This window comes from Branchiostoma lanceolatum, chromosome 15 (genome assembly GCF_035083965.1).
Source record: "Branchiostoma lanceolatum isolate klBraLanc5 chromosome 15, klBraLanc5.hap2, whole genome shotgun sequence".
NCBI classification, from domain to species: Eukaryota; Metazoa; Chordata; class Leptocardii; order Amphioxiformes; family Branchiostomatidae; genus Branchiostoma; species Branchiostoma lanceolatum.
In genome coordinates, this window is record NC_089736.1 from 601129 (window position 1) to 617623 (window position 16495).

The 16495-nt window shown below is 44.8% G+C and overlaps 1 protein-coding gene across 1 annotated transcript in view; it reads right to left on the reverse strand.

Annotated features, from left to right (window-relative positions):
* Positions 1–16495, reverse strand: part of LOC136420985 (myosin light chain kinase, smooth muscle-like) — a 51474-nt gene extending 34979 nt beyond the window's left edge. The window contains exons 1-6 of the mRNA XM_066408128.1: positions 16343–16495; positions 14038–14145; positions 13426–13522; positions 9417–9565; positions 8451–8604; positions 2016–2072 (exon numbers count right to left, since the gene is read on the reverse strand). Of these exons, the coding sequence (XP_066264225.1) occupies positions 2016–2072; positions 8451–8604; positions 9417–9565; positions 13426–13522; positions 14038–14145; positions 16343–16480 (703 nt within the window). The 5' untranslated portion in view covers positions 16481–16495. The remainder of the gene's footprint in view (positions 1–2015; positions 2073–8450; positions 8605–9416; positions 9566–13425; positions 13523–14037; positions 14146–16342) is intronic.

Consider the following 16495-nt stretch of genomic DNA (forward strand, 5'->3'; position numbering starts at 1 on the left):
ATTTCCCCGGATCTTACCTCTGCTTGGAGAATACGCGCAGGTGCACCGAACGGAACGTTTTCACAACAAACCCGCAGGAGATTTTACAACAGCCGGTCTTGTTGCGGCAACAGACCCCCGTGCGATTTTTCAACAAACGGCCGCAACGCGGCATCCGCTCGGGACTGATGGTTCAACAAGACGCCGTGTTTTGACCACACATAATCGGCGATCGCGTTTCGGTCAGGAGAGACTATTACTTTCACTGGAGACGCACCAAACAAGCGGGAACGGCGTTCTTAAGATGCCAGCGAAAGGGCAAGTGACTTGGGTTAGCGAAGGAAAAGGAGCAGGTCTTTCCTGTTCTACCTCAAGACGGGAACGGCATACCGTCTTGGGTCTTAGGCTGAGTTTATACTTACGACGAGAAATGTTGAAGAAAGAATCTTGGAACTGTCTCAGTTTGACAAACACTTGTCAATAATGGAGCAGTTCTAACGTGTTTTGGCATTAGTTTTCAGCGGCGTTACGGACAAACAAGAATGGATAGAATGAATTGGGCAAATTGAACATGTTTATCTCATCCTGTGCCAAATACTAGTGACTTAGTAACTTGGTCGTTCTGACGCTCCCATTTATGTTACATATTTCTGTTATATGTCTTTTATCAACATTTTGTTCAGAGGTGCCGTTGATATATGCCATTCCGGCATTGCGTACCGTATTGGTTAAATGTCGCGATAAAAAGAAAAGACAATTGGGGACATTTTCGGAGGGAATGGACAAAGAAATAGGAGAAGACAAAAGAAACACGTGCATGGACGGTGGATATGATAGAAGTTGTACCAACAATCCCCCCCCCCCCCCGTCCACCCATGTGAGCGCTCTAGTGCCCTTTGGTCTTAGCTTTGACAGTTTGAGTCACCGGCGTCACTTCAGCTAACGTGGAGGTAAATATGAGCACGTAACGGTCACAGGGGGCACAGGTTATGTGACTCACTCCGTCCCAACATGTCTGATTGTTTGCTACATTTTTAGTCTATTTTAACTCCTTTTTCCAGATAAAACAGTCACATTTAGCTACATTATAGTTAAAACGACCAGTGACAAAGAATACTGTAAAACAAAAGCTACAAGTTAAGAGCATCAAATCTGAAAGTGCTGGAAGAGAAAATTTGAACAAAAAGAAAACATGGACTACTTTTGCCAGATAAAACAGTTACAAGCAGCTACATCACATCTCAAACGATCAGTGACAAAGTAAATTGCAAACAAAAAAACTACAAAGACATATCATCATCATTATTCTTCCGGATTTACTCCGGTGAGATACAATCAATAAAGTTTTAGAAAGAAAGAAATATAATACCATCTTAAAACACTGGAAGAGAAACTCTGACTGAAAAGAAAAGACGATTGAAACCTCCTCCTCAAGTAGAGAATACAACATTGTCATTGGCAAACGTTCAGAACCCTGCTACAGAAATGTCGGCGTCACACATCAGTTCAACACATGGCAATATTTGTCCTGCTGACTGTAGACCACACTATGCACACGGCAGCCGAGCCAAGGGTTCCACAACATAGCTCAACTATGCCAGAAGCCAAGAGTCCTACAATATACAGTCAAACCTGTGCTAGTGACCACCTTTCCATACATAATGTTCACCTGGCCTTTTTTACTGATAATTCTCCCATTGACCCAATCCTGTCTATAATGGCCACCTGTTTACTGTGACCATTTTCTCCACGTTGTCTAAGTGGTCGCTATAGACAGGTTTGACTGTAGTTCAGCTCTAAGCGAGACGCCAAGAGTTTAACATTAAATCAAGCTAAGCCAGGCAAGAGTTCATAGCGAAGCTCAATGTCTTACCGCGAAGCCAAGACCGCCTTAAGGCTTATCCTTAAGACGCGGACAAGCCGCGCACGAATTGGGCACACCTCAACCGTCTTAAAGAAGCGTCAGCCGAGCCAAGACGTCGCGAAGCCGAGTCTTAAGAAGGCGTGAGAAGCCGAAGGAAGGGGACGTGTCTTACCTACCGAGTCGGAGCTGGAGTCTGTCTTTTTGCCGTCCGAGGAGCGGTCGTTCCGACCTGGCGTGACAACAACGGCGCTTTAGAACAGGGGGTGGACATGGGGTTACCGGGACACCAGGTAACTTTCCGTGATCTTACAAATGCTGTGTCTTCAACCTTTGCATGTCGCGTATGTGGGAGAATTCTTAGAAGCCTTACAGACATACCTACATGTGCAGTCATGAACTAGGGTCCTGTTAGGGTTTATGTGGCTACCTAAAAGGAGAAACTAATGCAAAAAGCGTTTGCTTCTGCAAGTTCAGATATCTAGATCATTATAGTGCTGTCAGCCCCATCAACATATTGATACATATAGCTTGTGTGTGCGGTGTTTATCTTTGAAGTCAAGCTATTACATACAACAAAGCTTGGGTGAACAAAACAAAACCACCAGAGATCGGCAACCCTCGCATCATTGTGTTCTCCCAAATTAACAGTTAACAATCTTAAATTATAACAGTAAACTTATTCTTTCACAGAAACTATACAATGATGTAGCTATGGAAAACGGTAACCCACTCATGGCGTTTTGTTGAGAACAGTTATGTTGGAAACCAAATCACAGCTATTGGTGTTGAACAGAACACTGACAGTTTTCGGATCCCCTAGTCCCCTATGCGACCCTCAGCCCGGTGTGTGCGGTTAAGGTTCATCCTGGGGTCCCGCGATGTTTGATCGTGTTGAGGATAAATATTGTCCTCTCTGTCAGGATCTGTCAGGACGGGAGGCAAGGCTACGCATGGGACTGGCGCTGGGCTCTCATGGGGTTACACGCACACAAGGTTACACATGGTACTGGCGCTGGGCTCTCATGGGGGTTACACATGGGACTGGCGCTGGGATGGGGGTTACACATGGGACTGGCGCTGGGCTCTCAGGGGGTTACACGCACACAAGGTTACACATGGGACTGGTGCAGGCCTGGGGCTCTCATGGGGGTTACATGCACGTAGGTTGGGGCTCTCATGAAGGTTATACACATACACGATAACACTACCTACTGGCGCTGAGGCTGTCATGGGGGTTACGCATGGTACTGGTACTGGCATGGGGCTGTCATTGGGGTTACACGCACATGGACTACCAGAGGGCTCATGTAGGGGTTACATTAGCGACTTGATGTACGGGAAGTCTAGCGTCCAAACCCATTAATACGCCGGGTGAACAGTGTTTGAGGCTCTAATAAGTCTAAACCTGAACATGCCAATCGTGTAACACACACGTTCTGTAATTGGAGGTGTTGTGTACTACGAGTATCATGACTATTATCGATATAATAAGTGTGGTGGGTTCTTTAACGTGCTCCAGGTATGGCTCTCCTCAAACACGGAACTTCCGGCTTAACGTTTCTTTCGAAGGACTGCAACCCCCCACGGGTTTAGAATTCGGGATGTGAACCCGAGAATATCCGTTTACACGACCTGGCAGGAATAAACTATTGTTGTTGATGTAGAAAGATACTCTGAACAAGAAGAATAATGAAAGCATCGCCAGGTTGACCTACACCGGGACAGAAGGAGTGACAAGACCGCTGAAGACGGGGGAAGGAACAACAGGTGTTTGTCTAAGATGTTGTCCGAAGGAAGTTAACCGGAACCCTGATCACCTGTCGCTTCTTAAACTGTCGTCAGGTCATGTGGAGGTCACGGAGCTACAAGGATAGAACTATCCTCATGATTACTTCCACTAAGAGTTTTTTTTAGCCCTGACCGGTTGTTCATTAATCACATCTAATATTGAGCTAGCACCTTTATCCATGAAAATTTGTCTACATATTCAACTGTCGGTACAGAAGACCCTCCCGGATTTCGGGACAGTAGCTGAGAGGAGATATCTCAGCCCGTCTGCCAGGGTAGATGATAAGTGTCCGTCTCACATAGCCCCCCTGTCCGTACCGTGATAGATAGGACCCTCCCCGATTTTGGGACAGTAGCTGAGAAGAGATATCTCAGCCTGTCTGCCTGGGTAGCTGATAAGTGTCCGTCTCACATATCCCCCTGTCGGAACATAGGACCCTCCCGGATTTTGGGACAGTAGCTGAGAAGAGATATCTCAGCCTGTCTGCCTGGGTAGCTGATAAGTGTCCGTCTCACATATCCCCCTGTCGGAACATAGGACATTCCCGGATTTTGGGACAGTAGCTGAGAGGAGATATCTCAGCCCGTCTGCCAGGGTAGCTGATAAGTGTCCGTCTCACATAGCCCCCCCGTCCGTACATAGGACCCTCCCGGATTTTGGGACAGTAGCTGAGAAGAGATATCTCAGCCCGTCTGCCAGGGTAGCCGATAAGTGTCCGTCTGAGACGGTTGAAGAGTCTGATGTTGTCTGTCAGTCGGACACGTCACGATAAGATAACAGAAATGAGAACAATTTTCACGCATTCTGACACGTGAAGCTGACGAGACAAAGCTTCAGAAAATCTTAGAAAATGGCAGAGACTTGAATCCTAGCCTCTGTCACACATAGCTGATCATGGCCTCCCGACCTTCTCCAGACCACGATTGGGAGTTAAGCCCCTGTCACACATAGCCGACCATGGCCTCTCAACCTTCTCCAGACCATGGTTGGGAGTTAAGCCCCTGTCACACATAGCCGACCATGGCCTCTCAACCTTCTCCAGACCATGGTTGGGAGTTAAGCCCCTGTCACACATAGCCGACCATGGCCTCCCAACCTTTTCCAGACCATGGTTGGGAGTCAAGCCCCTGTCACACATAGCCGATCATGGCCTCCCGACCTTCTCCAGACCATGGTTGGGAGTTAAGCCCCTGTCACACATAGCCGACCATGGCCTCCCGACCTTCTCCAGACCATGGTTGGGAGTTAAGCCCCTGTCACACATAGGCGACCGTGGCCTCCCGACCTTCTCCAGACCATGGTTGGGAGTCCGTCGTGAGCAAGGTTTAAATATCTGTGATTGGGAGTTGATCGGCGAGGTTGGCTACTAGTCTTTAAAATCCAGTTGACTATGGATTTTGAAAAAAAAAGAATTAAAAGTTAGGAAGGTAATATTCTGCTTAACTGCGAATAGAGGAGCGAACTGGAGCTAGAATAGGATGGATTCCAGGCTACTCCCAACCCAGCGCCGACCTTGGTTGGGGAGTGGTCGTGAGGAAAGTCGTAGTAAGGTCCTGACTGTGCGACAGAGGCTTTAGAAACGTTGTGCAAGCGTTGTTGGGCTTTCTCCAGCCGCCTAAACCCTCCGGCATTTCATTCACCATATTCTGAGCGATTTCAGCTATTTATTCGGCCCCGAGAGGATCCTAACGATTTGGCATCAGCGCCAAGTTCACGGCTTACCTTGTGTCGCTGCGCTCCCTGTACGGACCGGAATGTCGTGTGATTAATTACTGGGGCCATGTTGATGTGGTACTATGGATGGCATCAATTTTCGTCCGTTTCCACGCACACTTTTGGGGAGAATATTTGCCAGGGAAGTTTGGCCACCAGAGGATTTCATTTGCAAGCCCAGGGGGAAATACATACCTTACTGCGGACTGGCTCTACTGCCAAATTCTACGATCCATACGCCCATTGCCCCATAGGAAGGCCTGGTGGAGGCTAAATTCGAGGAAAAAGTGCAAGATACGTGAAGGGCTAATGATACCCTCTTTCTAGTGCACAGGGGCAAATCACTTATCTTGTCAATATATGTTGTTAGAGATATCTTATCAATTTCGTCGATATCAATCTTTTCCTTCGAAACAAGACAGATTTTGACAGCTCACTCTCAAGAATGGACCTGTATGCTTTAAAAACATTTAGAGCTATATTTTTTCGTCGATATCAATCTTTCCTTTGAAACAAGAATAATTTTGACAGCTAACTCTCAAGAATGGACCTGTTTGATTTAAAAACATTTAGAGCTATCTTTTTTTCGTCGATATCAATCTTTCCTTTGAAACAAGAATAATTTTGACAGCTAACTCTCAAGAATGGACCTGTTTGCTTTAAAAACATTTAGAGCTATCTTTTTTTCGTCGATATCAATCTTTCCTTTGAAACAAGAATAATTTTGACAGCTAACTCTCAAGAATGGACCTGTTTGCTTTAAAAACATTTAGAGCTATCTTTTTTTCGTCGATATCAATCTTTCCTTTGAAACAAGAATAATTTTGACAGCTCACTCTCGAGAATGGATCTGTGCCCGGCCTCAAGCTCGTACCCAGCACCGCGAAGAAGCCATAGGCTTAGATTGCCACCTCAAGCTAAACAAAATAGATTCTTTGGCATTCATAGCTGTCATTTTGTTTTGTTCAGTGTTGGTCTCAATTGTAGATCCCAGTGCTTAGTTGTGTGAAAGCTATGTGCGTTTCGGCCCTGGTATTTCTACAGTTGCCAGGGCCTAAACAAGACGCAGGTTTACTACTCGGGGGTAAAATGTTGCCACAGTGGTGATACGTTATGATAAAGGTAGCTTGGGAATGTACCTTATTGTTGGCGCTGTGAGGGCGTTAGGATTACTTCTCTACATTGCCGAGAGGGGAGTTGAGCGTGTCCGCTCACACGGGCTGACCCTCGGATAGCGCGCGGGTCTGTTCAGACTCACGGAGACAGATCCGCCTTCTCATCTAAACTAGCCGGGTGCAAACAAATTCTCCCTGGCTTTTAACTCCTCGGGGTGGGCGGGATGGAAACATTCATGGGTTTATGTCAACTCTCGTAATTCTGCCAGGAGACCCTAGGACCACCACATTGAAAAACGGTGAATTTAAAGAGATCTACTTTTGCAGCATCAGTTATCTTTCAGGTATGTACACTTCAGATATCCAGGTGTTCAAGACATTCTTGACGAGGCTTCAATAACATTGTTTTTTAATGTGGTGGTCTTAGACTGCCTGGCAGAGAGAGACCTCAAGGTACCCGGCTGAGGATGTAAGGATATACACATGAATCTCCACTGTTTGTGAAAATGAAATATTGGCACGTGTACAGATCTCTTGTCAGCGATGTAAAAAAAGTCTGCGACATTTCTAATGATTGTATTTCGATGTGATAATCATATTTCTAAGATTTTTTGATGGAAAATATAAAGTATGTGGCACTGTTCTAGTTGTTTTCTCTTTCTTGTTTATGTGACTTCCCGGCGATTATTAAAATGCGAAGAAAAGTTTCCAAGACATTTGTGTTGAGTTTGTAGGATTTAAGCAGGGACTTTTAAAAGCAATGTTGGCAGAAGTATTACGGACGTGAACCATAACAACAACTCCAGATAGCCCAAATCCTTACAGAGTAAAAACACTTCCATCTCAGGTCACCCTATCTGCCTGCACTCAAACAACCCGCTAATCGTAGATAACGGCCACTTACGGGCTGACGGGAAACAGCAGGTCAGAGGGCAACGATAAAGTTCACTCTGTCAATCATATGACGTCATTCAATTGTTACACATAGATTGAAAAATAGGTGATATAATTGCTTGTACTTGTGGCTGTCTAAGAACCTATATTGTTTTAAAAACGCATTCTTTGTTTTGGTCATTCGGCTAGTATTATAAGACGATGGTCAATCACATGACGTCATTGAACAGTCTTATACATAATATGAACAATAGGTTATATAACTGCACGTACTTAACGTTTTTGAGAACATGTATATATATATATATAGCATTCTTTGTTTTTGCCCCTCGGCTACTAACATAAGACGATGGTACGAATTCAGTTCGCGCCTTTATCAACTAGAGACTGCACGGTAGAAAATTATTTTCTCCTTTATGTGTATATTAACTGGCGTATTCCTGTTTCGCGCAAGGGACGTTCAAACCCGGAAAAAACATTAACGGCCAAATGTCACCGTACATTTCCGATTCACTCTTGACGTAATATTGACGTCATATTGACGTAACATTGACGTAAAGCAATGGCAAGGACACAACAATCGCGTCAGCAAAAGCAACAACAAACATGCGGCCTCCATCGGTCAATTTTGACCTCGGTAAAATCTTTGTTCACATCAACTCCACAGCAACAACCGTTAATAACAACAACAATGGCTGGAAACGTCATTTGTGTTGGTACAAATCATTTTGAAGCAAAGATGATCTGTCATTTTCGACAAAAAGTTGGACAATCCACTGCCTCTGCTTATTTCTTGACCAAGACTGGAGCAGGACAATGGAAAATGTGGGGTTTCTCCATTAACTTTATTGAGAAAGTATGTACAGTTCAACTTTGAATTTGCTTCAAAACAACAACCCTATGAAACAACAAGCACTGACTCTTGAGAAGCACAAATATCAACTTACGTCTGTCCAACTCAAAGGAATAAGCAATTCATCGCGCTTGAGTTGAATAGTCCAATTCTTAATTCTATGCTGGAAATTAAAGTTTCATCTTTACTCAAGTACAACAGCTGTACGGAAGAACAAGCAATGAGTCTTGAGAAGCCTCTCACCTTGCTCCGGCTCCTTGGTGAGGATGGGGTCCGACAGCGGGCCCGCCTCGCTCACCCCGTACGCGTTCTCGGCGCGGATGCGGAACCGGTACGTCGCGGACGGGTTCAGGCCCTTCACCGGGTAGGGCGGGCGGCGGCACGTCGTCGTCAGCGTCTGGGACAGATGTAGATTCAAATTTATTTCATTCAGCTGGCATGTTACAAGTCTGTATCTGTCTCTGTATAGCTGGTATAACCGCCATTCGGCGTAACACACCAGCTTCTGTATCTGTACCAGGTATAGTTAAGAGTCATCGCCATGATAGTCAGATTCAGAATTATTTCATTCAACTGGCATCTTACAAATCTGCATGTGTATCTACATAGCCGGCATAACACACCAGCTTCGTGCGCGGCGTGACGGCGGCTGAATATATTACACTGAACGACCTGTCACATCTAGTCTTTGCATATCTTATTTATTTATTTATTTATCAATTTATTTATCAATTAATCTAGCTGCAAGTGTTCTTTAAAACTATTTACACTAATGTGACAGATGTAAGGGCCCGTCTACAGTTGAGTGTATTTAGATCCGTATGAGTTGCGTATTAAAATTTTTGTTTAGGTAAAGTTTGCGGCAGAAGAAGCCATTTTTTTCATGTTGATAACCAGGCTGCACAACGGTGGGTCAAAGTAAAAAACAACTTCTTCTCCGCAAGCTGTACCCAAACCATAACACTAACTGCATCTTTGATCTTAGTCCAGGAGGAGATTCTCAATAGAGGCCTAGAAATTGACAAACGTTGCCCACCCGGTATATATCTTGTCCACTATCAGAATGATAGCTTGATGTCTCTTGCCAGGTATGTTGTTCTATGGTCCAGGTGCGACATTATGGTTCTAGGGCTCTTTGTATAATTTCATGCAAATTTGGCAAATGTGCTAAATAAAAAAGGAAGGAAATAAATAAAAACGTTGCAGCACCTGCCACTTGCCGTCGGAAACGTCGAACATCTCCACGACGTAAGACGTGATCAAAGAGCCGCCGTCGTCCTCAGGTGCGCTCCAGGTGAGCGTCAAGGTGTGCGGCGCGATGTCGGACGCGTTGGGCCGGATGTTCGTCACCGGTTTACCTGCGAGAAGGGAGTAAACAATAAATAAACAAGCAAACAAGCAAGCAAACAATCCAGATCACCAGGAACCTTACAATGGTTTTCACGTCTTAGATAGTGAAGAAGTCTTCGTCAGTCATGTCAGTAACAGAACTCTAGTCGGCGTGATAAGTCTCACTAATGTCTTGAGATCAGACCGTAAAGTGACTCAGAGTCTAGACTTCAAAAGAGATCAGCTCTCATTGATTGTTAAATATTCTTCTTTGCCCACTCATCTCATCTGTCTCCTAGTCTAACTATTTCACTGTTGGGGCATCACAGAAGATCTGGCAATCAGTTTTCTCCACCCTTCTTGGTTTTCTGTTTTTCTTAGTGTTTCACTTATTGCCATGCATGTCCGACGTCCATACGTACCTCCCTGGACGGTTCCTTGCTAGCAGTTTTGGCTAGCACGTCGGCAGAACATAATGCGTATTTGGCAATTAGCCTGCTATTCAAACCTATTTCAACTGCCGAATCTCTTTGGTCAACGTTGCATCGGAGTAAAGGCCGTTGCATAAGATATGTCTTTGGACACAACTAAATGAACCTAAATACGAGATATGAACTTAAATACGCGAACACGACTTTAACGCGTACGTTCTGGCGACGTGCAGTTTTACATGTAGCTAGTCCTGATCACCGTGACACGTGCTACTTCAGTTTTTCCACACCATTCTACTAATTACGAACCTTGAGGCTCACGCATGCTACAAACAGTGGAACCTTGTATATTGTATACTGGCCTAATCGCTTATCTGGTAGGGCAGCGGTGTACAAGTGACCAGCGGTGACTGGAACGCTAAACAGCCGGTCAGTCCGGGACTGTTACGTGTTGTTTGAAGCTGTCAGGCGAGAGTTTACTGTGATCTCCGGAGGCGCAGTTTTAAGTCATGTTTTGTGCGTTGCAACTTAGAACAGTAGTTCCATTCCAAAAGCAGACATGTAAAACGACGAATAGATACAAATTGGAGACATTTCTTAGACGGAATGCTATCGAACAATACTGTCAATTTGCCACATTTTGGGGAGAAAGGTGACCTTCTAAGTGAACACAAAAATGGCAACACTTTGTGTAAACGTCTTGCGAACAAAGGAGTTAAGTTGCTGATTCTCCCGTCGTTGAGACACTATTTATAGACACAGATGTTCATGAACTAAGGGAATTCCTCTCGAGCTTCGTACTTAAAGACTAGCTTGTATGCCGTAAGGTTATGTAAAAAGCAACGACGACCGCTTGTCCGGATTAAAGAATAAACTGCGTCTCTACCCTTTTAAGGAGCCTACCTTAAATCCACCGCTGAAAGTTCTTTAAGAAATCTCCCAAGAAAGCGCCTGCGTCTTAGCGAAGGTTAAGATGTGAAGAGCACTCCTGTTAGAAATGCTCTCCGAGCTTTCAACTGTCAGACCGGTAAACAGAAACAGCCGACCTAGCGAAATGTCTGCACGTAGGGTGACGTCATGTTGCCACGGCAACGAGATATGTCTGCCGGCCATGACAGGCAGACGTCACCATATATGGTGGGATGGAGTCTCGTGACGTCAGCAACGTCATGGTTTGATTGACAGGAAGTTTTCGTTCTTTGACCCCCAAAAATCAATCCATCTTAAATAAGCTGCAACGTTTCCTGTCAACATTTTCCCGAGGATTTTTCATGTTTGCCTTCTACGTTTTACAAGAAATCCTTCAAGGATTTGAAGGTCACGCTCTTACAGTTGAAGGTCGCGTGGTTGGTGGAACAGGTCAATGGCAAAAAATCCCAGGAACGTACCGAGCCTGAAGCCGTGTTTAGCGTCTGCGTGTTGTTGATGATTACGACTCGTAAATCAGCGAAATGTTTGGCTGAAGATCAACCTATTTCATGGTCACGATCTAGGTTAAAGGTAAATGTCAAAGGTCATGTACTTGAAGGAGTTATTTCGAGTTCTTAGTATCTGAAATACATATCCTTCTATTAATAAAATCATGGCAGCTCAAAAAGATGATAGTGTATGTTTGTACTTTACTCCTACAGTGTTACGCCGGAGGCGGTTTTAAAGACACAGATACAGATACGAGTTGGTGATGGCAAGCGTGAACTGATTTAGTTTTGCCCATTCGTATCTCATGTTTACGCGGTGAAAAATGTTCCGATCTCGGGAAGCCTGCGGGGTCATTACAAATGTGCACAGTGGTGGGAATATGCTGACATGCAAAGTTACACTAGACTCGCTTTCCAGGCTAGGGGAAGGGCGGCAACGTGAGCCCGCGCCTATGGCGCCTTGCCCCAACTGTCTCAAGAAAAGCATAAGCCAGGTAAGACGGAGTGTTATTATATCTTCAAGTCGTGTACTTCTGTCGGTAGATATTTTCGTCTTCGTATATAACTAACCTTGGAGGTCTGTCACCCTGAGCTCTTGAGTCCATCTTTCTTTTAACTCTCCTTACAACAATTTACGTTTAAGTCTGTAGTAAGGTAGTAAAGTTCAACCGAGTCTGATCTTTATATCCATGTACTTCAGCCCGGGGCTATTTCTTGGCCTGTTACATAACCCTGGCAGGTCCTTCAACTCTCCCTTTCTAACCCTTGGGACGTTTCTTCGCATCGTGGATCTTCAAGAATGTTTTCTTGACCCCCTGAGTCACATTTCTGTGCCAAGATGTCTTCCTGAAGAATAGATTACGTCGCGACGATCAAGGGCACCTATTCGGCAGATTTCGGTGTGCTAATGACTCATAATGATATCTGCCAGATTCTGGAGTTAACAACATCCTTTCGTTACGCGTTAGAGTATATCAACTATCCCAGCAAGCTAGAGACGCAAACACATTTGAGATTTGAAGTTGATTTGAATTTGCTGTAGGATGTTCAGCTAGACTATGAAAATACTAACCATTGACAATGAATGACCAAAGAAATCTTTCCCGTCACAAGTCAGATGTCATCTAAGACTGTCACAAGAATGCCCTTAATTTGCTGCCGTATTTACGTGTCTAGCGTGACGAATGCGACCTGCACCTTAACTATTTGGCATCATCTGTACATTTTACATATACTGACGTGGCTGGCTAGTCTTTCGAAATTAAACAATGTTCTTTCGTTATGATAATTTACCGTGGTGCTATGATAGATCTGACCACTGACAATGAATTACGACAAGCCTATCGTCAGAATCCATGCAGCTGTGTTTTATACGACACATACAAGAACGCCGTCAACATGTCTCACAACGAATGCGACCTGGCCCTTACAGAAGGTTCAATGACCCCGGTTGTTAGACAGGTCTAAATCCAAACACTCTAAATCCCCAGACTTTCCCGCGGTGTCTTCTTGGAGCTCCTTTATCCAGTCTGATCCTGTCAGTAAATGTTTTAGTCTGAATGGCTATCTCTGGACATGTCATACAAACTTCAGGTCAGTCACCTTTTGCCCATTGACGTTAACATGGGGTGTAGCACGACAATGTCAACGGTCTAGTTATCCGAGACCAAAGGCAGAAGTGGCAGAATCACCATAATAAGCTAGTTCGGAGTTGCTACTACGCATGTGCAGTGTCAAAGGTGAAGGCCCCCGGCTTGTAAACAGTGCCCGTATCGACATTGTCCTGATTTGCATAACAACGCCCCGACGGGTTTTCTTTACGTCTCGGGGCCTTTACCTTTGACACTGCACATGCGTAGTAGCAACTCCGAACTAGCTTATATACCACAACTATGAAACAGGAAGGAAGAAATAAACATATCACAACAAACACATCGCGACAGAGCATTACGTTTCATTCCAGGGCAAGGCTTTTACAAAACTAAGAATAAGACAGTCACACAATGATACATGACGTCACTGGCATGACGTAAGACTCACCTCTCTTCTTCCTTTTCTTGAGAATCTGCTGGTCCTCGTCAAACTTCCTGCACAGCTCCAGATACTCCTCCTCACTGATGGACACTTTCAACGTCACCTGCGGATCATGCGCGGAACACGTGAACTTCACGTGACTAACATGTGATCAACACGTGATCATGCGAGTACACTACATAAACTTGTAACGCTGAAACAAGCAAGGAAACACACATTTCCCCCCTTTGTATACAAATACAGACAGATTCACTTATTTGCTATTATCAGACCTTTGTGGTAAGAATTTCAAGAAGAACACACTGTCTGTAACTGTTACTTTTTGGGGGAGGTCAAGGGAACAGACATATTTTCTAATGTAAACACACCTTCCTCCCCCTGCTACGATCAAGCGTTTGTCATCAGAATTGCAAAGCGAACACACTTTAACTGTAACGTTTTTGAAGGGGCGAACATAGACGTTTCTAAATGTAACTCACCTTCCTAGGCCTCCCCTTACTGCAATCAAGCGTTTGTCATCAGAATTTCAAAACGGACAGACTTTAACTGTAACGGGGAGGGGGGCGGCAAAATGCAGACGTTTCTAAATAAAGATAAAAAGGATAAAAGTAAACACACCTTCCTCCCCTTGGCGGCGCGCCGAACCTCGTCCGTGATGAGAACTCTCTCCAGGATCTTCTGCAGCTCGCCCGACTGGCTATCCTTGTACAGCCGCTTCGCCTCTTCCTGGGGAGGGACACGTCACACAAACACTCTTCAGTCTCTCTGTCTGCCTCATCACAACCACAAGTACTGTCTCTCACGGCCTCAACGCAAATACTGTCTCTCTACCTGCCCCAACACAGACACTGTCTCTCTACCTGCCTCATCACAAACACTGTCTCTCTACCTGCCTCATCACAACCACAAGTACTGTCTCTCACGGCCTCAACGCAAACACTGTCTCTGTCTGCTGATACAATAAGCCTACTCGTAGATTCGAGTACGCATGTGCAGTGTCAAAGGTCAAGGCCCATGAGACGTTAATAAAACCCGCCTGGACATTGTTATGTAAATCGAGACAATGAGCCCATTCGTAGATTCGAGTACGATGATGTGCAGTGTCAAAGACGGTGAAGGCCCCATCAACCATTGTTATGCAAATGTCACAATGTCGAGACGAGAACTGTTAACATAGTGGAAAGTGCTATAAGCCAGGGGCCTTCACCCTTAACACTGTACATGCGTACTTGAATCTAGAATTATACTGTCTCTCCCTGCTTACACAATTCGTGTCGCAAGACATCCTTTTCCGAATCTGAATTTTCCCACTCGTAATGCCGTCCTACGAGGAAAGACACAGGCTTCGCTGGTTATATCACACCTTATCATATATCTATCCTACCTTTGTGGCCCCTTGTGAAATAGAATAGAATAAACAAAACAAAAAAAACAAACAAACAATCTACGCGATTTTTCCTGTGTAGCGGCAAGTCACAAAAATACTGCCCCGGGTTGAACACTTACATGTACATAGCCATGGTGAGACGCACGTCAACCGCATTGTACTGTTCCTGTGGTATAACGAAGCCTCTGGGCGCATCCAGAACTAATATCCAGATCTAGAGACGCTACAAATCAACGTCATTCTGTCGCGTTCTGGAGACACAGACACGGTGTCGAGCCAATAAGCCAACTCGTAATTGCGAGTACGCATGTGCAGTGTCAAAGGTCAAGGCTCCTGTGACGTAATCAATCATTGTTATGCAAATCGAGACAATGTCGAGACGAGAGCAAGGTGCCTTCACCTTTGACACTATACATGCGTACTTGAGTGGGCTTATCAATGGTCCTCTGATATTACTACGCAACACACTACCTTTGACCTTGAACAATTTCTATCCATCGTTTGCGTTCATTAAAAAACAACAACTTTCAAGACTCGACAACCATTTTGATTCCCCCCGTGAAGCGACAATGCACAGTCACAAACATACAGTCTCTCACTGACTCTGTACACGTTCTGGGCTGGACACTTACATACCCATGGTGGGAGTACTTCAAACACGCACGTCCACCGCAATGTACATTTCCTGTATGGTTAGGGTTGCATACCAGTACTGTGTACCGGTACGGTACCGTGAACATTGATTAGGTATACATACGTTAAGGTCCAAAATACAGGTACCGTACCGATATAGATTAACAACAAGCATATGTTTGTTGTGTGACTGATCTTTTAGCCTTACGACCTATGGCACCAAACGTGACTAAGGTGATACCCAGGGACAGGTAACGAATACGCAACAGAGCTTCAGGCAGGCTGGGAGTTTTGATAGCAAGGCCAAGGGAGTTTAGCGGTAGGAAATTTAGTTATGTTCTTTGAATAAAGATACTGACAAGTTTTAAACAGTATATTTATGTTTCTGTCGTCATTGAAGAATTTCAGAAAAACACATGTTAATTTTTCAAATTGTTCAGGTACAGGTACAGGTCCGGTCCTGTACCAAAACCTCTGTACTGGAACCTATACCTGTACCTGTACCTGTACCCGTACCTGTACCTGATGTTACGTTTAGGTACGTAGCCCTAGCTAGTGTGAATTCATCCTCTGGGCGCATCCACGAATAATATCTAAGGCTAAAGACGCTACATTCTGGTTCATAAAAGCTTTCATGGTTCATGAAAGCTTCGCATGAAAACATTGAATAACACCCAGCCCCTTTACTTCGCCTGAGTAATTTTGATCTTCTTTATTGATGAAAAAATCTGTCACATACTCGTACCGAGTTTATCATAGAGCCAGGCATCTTTGAAACAAATACCGAGTTTATCATAGAGCCAGGCATCTTTGAAACAAATATACAAACAAACAGCAAGCGATAGACTTGTCCTTTGCCATGAAATACAAATTGTCAGCGCTACGTCACTCATAGAATACTACCTTATTTGGAACTGCGATGTTGAAGACGATACAGCCGGTGTCCCATTTCTCGACCTTTGACCTGTACCGTTTGAAGAGGGTGTGGATGGGATGACTAGCGCCCCCTGTCCGCAGCTGACGGCGCTGCACCTTGTCCATCGCCTCGCTGCCCTC